The sequence below is a fragment of the Chrysemys picta genome, chromosome 17, assembly GCF_011386835.1.
Source record: "Chrysemys picta bellii isolate R12L10 chromosome 17, ASM1138683v2, whole genome shotgun sequence".
Classification (NCBI taxonomy): Eukaryota; Metazoa; Chordata; order Testudines; family Emydidae; genus Chrysemys; species Chrysemys picta.
Window position 1 is genome coordinate 10,659,883 of NC_088807.1, and position 9,040 is coordinate 10,668,922.

General features: G+C 43.9%; 1 protein-coding gene across 1 annotated transcript; it reads right to left on the bottom strand.

The window, feature by feature from the left end:
• Nucleotides 1-3,078: 3,078 nt before the first annotated feature.
• LOC122172798 (E3 ubiquitin-protein ligase TRIM39-like) lies at nt 3,079-7,907 on the bottom strand. The gene is made up of 3 exons (XM_065571844.1): nt 7,886-7,907; nt 7,113-7,139; nt 3,079-4,630 (listed from the first exon to the last, which is right to left on the bottom strand). The coding sequence occupies exons 1-3, from the start codon at nt 7,905-7,907 to the stop codon at nt 4,086-4,088; spliced, it is 594 nt and encodes a 197-aa protein (XP_065427916.1). The 3' UTR covers nt 3,079-4,085.
• Nucleotides 7,908-9,040: the final 1,133 nt, after the last annotated feature.

Sequence of the window (9,040 nt, forward strand, 5' to 3'; positions counted from 1 at the left end):
TCCTTTCCCCCAATTGCCTTTCCGTTCAGATTGTATTTTTCTTTGTCATAGGATGTAACTGAACAAGAGAGCGAGTGCACGTGTTAGATCAGTATGACTATAGGCAGGGCCGGCTCCAGGGTTTTGGCCGCCCCAAGCAGCCAAAACCAAAACAAAAAAAAAAAGCTTTTTTTAGATCGCGATCGCGATCTGCTGCGGCAATTCGGCGGGAGGTCCTTCACTCCCAGGCAGAGTGAGGGACCATCCGCCGAATTGCCGCCGAATACCTGGACCTGCTGCCCCTCTCCGGAGCGGCCGCCCCAAGTACCTGCTTGAGAAGCTGGTGCCTGGAGCCAGCCCTGACTATAGGTCAGGTATTGAAACACTGTACCAGTCACAGCCCCTCCCACATATCCCACCAGTCTGCCCCAGGGGCTTCCTTACACCATCACCTTCACCCCCTCAATGCACTTTTGTTCCTTTCCTGTTTATCTTTCTCTTGCATCTGTCCTATAGGGGGTATAGCTCCCATTCTGGCCGTGCATAAGAGAGATCATCCTGGGCCATTACATGTATGATTATGCCTGGGTGAATAATGAACAAAAAATCATAAATAATGCATTTGATAATTAATGGAAAAATAAGCAAGCTATTCACTTGACAACTGCTCAAATAGTAAAAAAACAACCTCTCACATTTTTAGAAACATTTTATTAAAAGAAAAATGAAAATATTTGTCAGATAATCTTGTTCAAACAAACAGAAGAAGGTTAGTTTTGGGTCAAGGCACTGAAATTGGTCTAAAGAGATGTGAGTTCAGTTCTCAGCTCCATCCCAGACTCCTTAGGCAACTTACTTAGTTCCCAATCAATCAGAGCAGGTAAGTACATGGTTAACTTTCAGTTTGTGAATAGTGCCACTGAGGTCACTTGTCTATTTAAGCGTATGCCTGAGAGCTTTGTTAGATCAGGGCTTAAAGGTCTTTGGACCTTAGTTCCTCTATTGTAAAATGGTAAAAAGGTATATGTCCTTCCACCCATTTCCTGTCTTGTCTAGTTAGATTGCAATCTCTTGTTTGGGCAGGGGCTTTCTCTTACTATGTGTATTTACAGTACACAGAATGACAGAGCTTTAATTCTTCTTAAGGTTTCTAGGCACTACAGAACTATAAATACACTAACAAAAGCACTTCATTAACACAGAATTAAGGTGGATGTATCTTGTGTCCTTCCAGAAAGTCAAGCTCTGCAAAGTTCAAACCTTGTTCAGGTCTCAGCTCCATCAGATTCCTGAGGCAAGTCACATGGGTCCCAATCAAGCAGACCACTTAAGCAGGGCCGGCTCCAGGCACCAGCCCACCAAGCTTGTGCTTGGGGCGGCACCTGGAGGGGGGCGGCACGGCGTTCCGGCCCCCGGGGAGAGCGGGGCCACGGCCGGGCTTGCCGCCCTCCCCCCGGCACTCTGGCTGCCCTCCCCCCCGGCACCCTCCCCCCGGCCGCCGGGGGGAGAGCGGCGAGCCCTGGCTGGGGCTCGCCGCCCTCTCGCCGCCCTGCCTCCGGCGCTCTGGCCGCCGGGGGGAGAGCGGAGCCCCCGCCGGGGCTCGCCGCCCTCCTCCCAGGGCTCTGGCTGCCCTCCCCCTGGCCTCCGGGGGGAGAGCGGAGCCCCTGCTGGGGCTCGCCGCCCTCCCCCCGGGGCTCTGGCCGCCCTCCCCCCCCCACGGGGGGGGGCGGCTGGCGGCTTTTTTGCCTGGGGCGGCAAAAAAGCCAGAGCCGGCCCTGCACTTAAGCATAGCTTAACTTTGTCATGTGCCCATTTCCCTGAGTGATGTGCACTGTCTGCAAAGGAAGAGCATGTATGTATGCTATGGACCATCGTTCAATGAGGGTGGAGTGAAGATTGCTTTGGCATCACACAGTCAAATCCCTGAAACTGAAACCTCTGAAAACCAGGAAATACAGAGTTCAGGGAGTGCACACCATTAGAAAGCTTGTTTTTTTCCAGGGGACTGTATCTTAGGAATCCCTAAGTTAAAGGACACTAAATTTGGCTCACTAACTCTCCCTCATATCCCCATCAGGCAAATCAAATTTCAAGGCAACCTGAGTAACTGTGGATTTTAAAGCACTTACAATAGTCAATTTTTAAATAGGAAGCAGGTTTTAAACTTAGCTAAAGCAGACCTGGAGGTCCACTATAATAAATATTAATAACACAATAACAACAATTCAGCCAGCTGTGTACATGACCACAGACTGCTAGCTCATCTGCTGTATAATATTTTAGCGTTTCTGTTGAAAATTGGATCATACATGAATTTACACGTGTAGTTCTTTGGGTGATATTCTGTAATAATAGTTAAGGCTACGATTTAGTCATGGACATTTTTAGTAAAAGTCATGGATATGTCATGGGCAATAAATAAATATTCAGGGAAGCCATGACCTGTCCCTGACTTTTATTATAAATATCCATAACAAAATGAAGAGCACCCTGACCTACTGTGGCTGGGAGCTGCAGCCCTTGCCCCTGCCCCGTGGCTGGGAGCTGAGAGCTGGGACGGTCCCCTGCCCATAGTGGCTGGGGAGCTGTGGGGGATCCCCCACCTCCTGGGGACTGGGGAGCTCTGGGGGATTCCCCCGCTGGCAGCGGCAGCTGAAGAGCTGCTGGAGACCCCCTGCTGCTTGCAGGGAGTGGGGAGCTCCGGGGAATTCCCCCCACCCACGACACTGGGGCGCTCTGGGGGATTCCCCTCATCTGCAGCAGCTGGGGACCTGCAGGGGATCCCCCCACCACCTGCTGGTAGTGAGGAGCTCCAGGGGATTCCCCTGCCGGCAGCGGTGGCTGAGGAGCTATCGGAGATCCCCTGCTGCCCACAGCAGCTGGGAAACTGTGGGCCCCCCGACACTCCTGGTGTCAGGGGTACTCAACAGCTCCCAGACACCACGGGTGGTGGGGGTACCCTGCAGCTCCAAGCTGCTGTGGCCTGAAGTCATGGAGGCCTGTGGAAGTCATGGATTCCGTGACTTCCACGATCTCCATGACCAAATGATAGCCTTAATAATAGTATTTAGATTCAGAGAAGCTAATAATGGGAAAGGGGTACATGGTTCATTATGGTGAGTGCAGTAGCATGAATATACCCCTGGTTTTCTCTACTGTGGTATTAAAAACATTCAGTGGAGAGGGAGGGGTTCCATTTTTAGTTATTGTTTAGGTATTGGGCCAGGGAGTAAGTTTATTTCCCACTGTGATTGGAATCAGACCTAGACTGTTTTGTCACGTTAAAGATTTTTATATCAAAATATTTGTTTGGGGAGCAAGGATGAGAGAGCCTGAACCATTTTCAATAGGTGAGACAAACAGAAAAAAAAGAAAGAAACAGGCAACGGGAGTGAAAAGTCAGCATCATCTTTCCCAGGCTGAGCATAAGTGGACGGGAGAGGAGAAACAGCTTGACCAATCAAGCTGACCACACCCCAGCACAGCTGCCAGAATAGGCAATCATGGAGGCCTGCACCCACAGTTGGGACCAATCAGGAAAACAAGTCCAGCGATAAAGGAAGGAGAACAGAGAGAGATGAGAAGGCTGAACAGCCTGGGATAGTGGAGGGGCACCAGAACCTGTGCCAGGCTGCCTCTAAGAAACTGACAGGGAGACAAAGGAAGACTGGAGCTTAAGGGCTGCTTGACTCATTTTATATTAACTTGTTGGACTGGGATAATTTGAGATGAACAGGGCTGTCTCTACCATTTTTGCCGCCCCAAGCAAAAAAAAAAAAAGCAGCGCCCGGACTGTGCCACCCCAAGAATGGATGGAATGTGCCGCCCCTTAGCATGGACAGAATGCCGCCCCTAAGCATGAGCCACCCCAGGCATGTGCTTCCTCCGCTGGTGCCTGGAGCCGGCCCTGGAGATGAATAGAGGGAGACCAGTTAGGATAAAACTGGGACCTAGCCTAGAGAGAATTCCCCAAGAGCAGTTGGCACCATCTGAGAGAATACAGAAGGTGTCAAGGTAGAGCAAACAGGTAAGTGAAGAGTAGTCAGCCCCCAAATGTTACTGTTTGATTGCTGGGTTTAGATTTCACTCGACCTGTCTTAGAGAATCTACTGTTTTTCAAAACCAGAGGAGATTTTCAGTGGCTCAGTGTCTCTTGTAACAGCAGAGCCTGTAGAGAAGAAGGGATAAAGTTTCTCTTCAAAGTTATCAGTAAAAGTGTAAAAAACAAATTTGCTGTCAACATTGTAAAATGACAACTTTCCTGCTGACATGTCCAGGAACATCCCAATCTTACTTGGTTTTCCACTCACTGTTAAACGGGTCCAGGGATCTGTGCGAGCCCAATAATCTTTCCCATCTGTTAACCCTATGACCCAGTAGCCATTCTTTGGGGACAGAGTGATCTTCCCTTTTCTAGACACATCTTCACGGGCCACCCCCAATTCCCAGTTACTTTTCTTCCCAATGTCCACTTCCCAGTAATGTTTTCCAGATTCAAAACCTTCAGATGCCAGCACAAACATCTGGGAGTCAAATCTCTTCTCATTGTTTGGCACATTTCTAACAGCTCCCGTGTCCCTCACACACTTCCCTCCTTCAGAAACTTCAAGCCTAGGATGAGCTGTGTCAAGGTCCAGAGTGACATCAGCTTCTGGAAAAAAAGGGAAAAGTCTTCACTGCACAAGCCTCCAAACTCTTGAAGCCTCCAAAACAGAATATGATTCTGTCTGTGCACTGTCTAGTAAGCGGGAGGGATCCTTTTTATTTAAAAGAAGAAATGTGAACATGCAATATTTACTCTGCAAACTCTCAGATGAGCTACTTCTGGTTATTAAGGATTACAAACACTGATTTTCTTTTGAAGAAAAAGAAGACAAACGTAACATAAAAGACCTTTAAATCTAAAGTATATGATGTAGGTTTTTTTTTTCAAATATAAATACTAAAACACCCTTTTCTCATTTCTGAACTAATTTTGCCATTTGTGGGTTATTTTCTTCCATTCATTTTAAAATGGCTTGCAAAGGATTTATTTTTTTTAACCACACATTTTTGGACTTTGCATTTCCCCCATTCTTTTTCATGATATATACATTGGGTGTGAAAGACTTTGTGTTTTTTCTAAAGTGGAGTTGCACCTGCTTTAAGATGACACGATTCAAATCAAAGCAATTTAAAACACTGATTTTAATCATGATTTAAACCAGCAAGCAGGTAACCTTTATTTAAATTTTTGCTTTTAATCTTGTTTTGCATTTGAACTTTTTCTTTTCCTAAAAAAAGATTGATTCTCTTTTCTTAGTAACCATTAGAACATCTTGATTTCACTCTAACTATAGCCTATACACAAAATTTGGTATTTCTTTTTGTTAACCAAGAGGATGAACACTATGTCTATATATTTTTATTTGAGCAATTACATAGCTTAACAAACATTTTTTCAGATACTTCAATTTTTTCTCAATGTTTGGAAATAATGAATGAAGCATTTCTTATTTACTAGATTATTATATTATTACTCAGGATTTGTAACGACCTCTGTTCGGATGGAAATTAGAATTCAATTAAAAATGCACAAAAATAGCACTGTAAAAATGCTTTTTGATTAGTTAAATAAAAAGTACTTTAAGCCCCGGATGCATAAGAAAAAATGTTTATCAAAACATATTTTGTTTTTAAAACTAACTGAGTATTAAAAAAAGAAAGTATTATATCCTGGTTATGACTAGGGATCCTGCATGCAATGATAATATAAATAACACTAATAATTAATAAGAACAATTAGTTAGTGAATTGAACTGATTGGTTTCAGTCTTCATGGCCCAGATTTTTAAAGGTATTTAGGTATTCCTGTGCTCAGCAATACCAAATTGATTTAGGAACCGAAATCTCATTTTCAGAAGTGATACGACTGTCAATGGGATATTGGCTCCTAAATTCCTAAATCCCTTCTGAAAATCAGATTTAAGCTCCTGAATCAGTTAGACATTGCATTCTGAGCACAGCAATACCTAAATACCTTTAAAAATCTGGGCCCATGTTCTTTGAGATGTTAGAATCAGTGAATCTCATCTTCTAGCACAAGTTTGTATTCATAGATTGGAAGAGAAAAACAAGCTTTCCTGCTTTTTCAACTCCCAATTGGCTTCTTCACTTTGAATGAGCTGAACTGAACTAGTTGTATAAACTGAAATGCAGAGAATGTTCTCTGTGTCTGCAGAAAAGGTCACTGCTGTCAAAAGCTGGTTTAGCACTTAGGCAAACTATGGATCATGGTGCTTAGCCAGTGACTTTCACCAGTTTGGTGGTTTGACTGTCTTTAAAACTTCAGCCAGAAACATGTACTGCTTCATAAGTTTTTATTGAATTTAAATTATTTTAATTTAGGCCTTCATATAGGTTGGCATAATTTCAAATTTAATTTCAAATAGACATTTTAAAAAAAGACAAAAATTGAATTTAAATTAAAAAATCCAATTTAAATTAAAAAAAATCTGATTTAAATAAAAACAATCACCAGTTTTTATTCACAAGAGACAGGAAATCTAAGTTGATCCCAGGGTCGAACATGCTATGAAATGTGATGTAACTATAGATGTAATGTTAAAACAATTTAATTAAACGAGTGCAACTCTGTATGTTGATACTTCTTCATCAGTTTAAACCTAGATTACATCGGTTTAGCTTGCATAGATGCAATTTTTGGGTTTAAAGAACCTCTCTGCCATGATTAATGCATGTTGAGAATCTTGTTATTTTACAGATACCCCTGTTTATTTCAACCTCTCGTGCATTTCAATATTCAGCCATCTACAGTATTTGTTTCACTAGCTCCCCATTTTATATAAGGGCTGAATTTGGCTGATTAATTCTGTTCCATTGAGGTAAACACCACAATTAACATTTTTATCCTAATTTTTGAAAGCTTGGCCGAAGTTTGGAGTTACTTCTCAGTTCTTACAATTACCACCAATATTTCAAGAGTAAGATAATTTGATGAGTAAGAACCCTGTCCTAAACAACAATGATTAAGAGTTAGCTCCCTGTTACTGCTTTCTAATTAGCATTTGCTTGGGAGCTAGAGGTTTCCCAGCTATTTATTTTCAATATTTTTTTTCCTTTTTTATTCTCACCTTTGTGGAAATAGTCCTTCAACAATTCTGTAAATAAAAGCACAAAGGAAACATTATTGAACGTGCTATATCACAAAATGGTTCATTTTGGATTCCGCATGCCTGTAAGAGAGGCAGAACCTTTGTTATGCTCAGACAAAGCTTCTAAGCAGGTGATTCACATTTAGCTGCCTAACTCCTGGGACCCAAGGGTTATGTCTACATTGCAATTAGACACCACAGCTGGCCTGTGCTCTCTGACTCAGGCTTGGGTTAAGGGGCTGTTTAATTGTGGTGTTGACATTCAGGCTTAGACTGCAGCCCGAGCTCTGGGGCTCTCCCACCTCACAGGACCTTAGAGCCCAGGCTCCAGCCTGAGCCCGAATGTTTACACCATATTTAAAGAGCCCCTTAGCCTGAGTTAGTGGGCACAGGCCAGCTGTGGATGTCTAACTGCAGTGTAGACATGCCCTATGTGTCCAGAATGTCATGTGACAGTGAGGGAGCTCAGTACTATCTCCAGGCTGCCCCCGCCAGACTCCAGCAAATCTCCATGCCTCCCAGTCAGACTCCAGACCCAGAGAGAAATCCTAGAGGCTCTGTCCTTCAAAGAGTCCTCAGACCTCTAGGAACATTCTGCTCCATAAGCCAGATGCCTGGAGAGACCCTAGTCAGCCTCCTACCCCTTAGCCAACCCTCAGCCCCCTGTCCTCCTGCAAGAACCCAACCACCAGTTCCTTAGAAGATAGCCCTCAGACAGACTTCTGTGCCTCTCCCAGATAACACACACTTACCAATCCTAGCACTCCCAGACATCCAGCACCCACCCAAACCCAACAGCATCCAGCATGCCAACCCCAGAAATACACATGAATTTTAGTCACCCTAACTTCATCCAGTTACCCCCTAGGAAGTAGCCAGATACCATTCAATATCTACCAACCTATGCAACACACCATTGATGGACTATCCTCCATGAACTTATCTAGTTCTTTTTTGAACCATGTTAGAATATAGATATTCTGGCCGCCTGTAAAGGCCTATACTTTAAGAACATAAGTGCATTTTTATCACTTAGCTAGTTACAGGGGTATGAAAACAAAGAGTCAAAATCACAGTCCGCCTTTGTATGGGCCATCTCTCACTAGGATAGTCTGAGGCCTTGTTCCTAGCCTAAGGCTTTTGGCTAAGCAGCAGAGGCAGCCATAAACTGGGAAGCGTACGGTCACACCCTCACATTCCAAACAAGTCACACTGAAATAAGGTGGTATTGGGCTGTTAAGAAGACGATCCTGTCCTGATAGTGCCCATCACCACCAGATAAAGAAACAGATCTTAAGATGGTTAAAGGAAACTTAGTCTGATAGCATCCTGTCTGGCAAAAAATCACTTGTCAATTGTTATGGTTGTAAAACCCTCATTTCTGTATTGTTTTATCTTTATGGCCCCCACTTTTCTATTGTTAATCTGTCTGGTTCTCTAATTGTTTCTGTCTGATGTATAATTAATTTTGCTAGCTGTAAGTTAATTAGGGTAGTGGGATATAATTGATTAGAGAATTATGTTACAATACGTTAGGATTGGTTAGTTAAATTTCAGTAAAATGGATAAGGTATAGCTGAGAATATTACTATATAAACTGGGGTCAAACAGGAAGTGTGGGGGGATTGGAATAATATTTGCTAAGGGGGGAAGGGAACAGGGAATAGGGAATGGGGAACAGGGACAGAGGCAAGACTCTGCAGCATCAGAGCTGGGAAGGGGGACATGAGGTAAACACTCTGTGGTGTCAACGCTGGGAAGGGGGACACGGGGTAAATGCTCTGCGGCATCAGAACTGGGAGTGGAACACTGGGGAACAGACTCTATCGGCGTATAGAGATAAGCCCGACTGGTGAGAAGGGCTTCGGAATATGCTTGCTTGAAAACTAACCCCAGTAAACATCGCA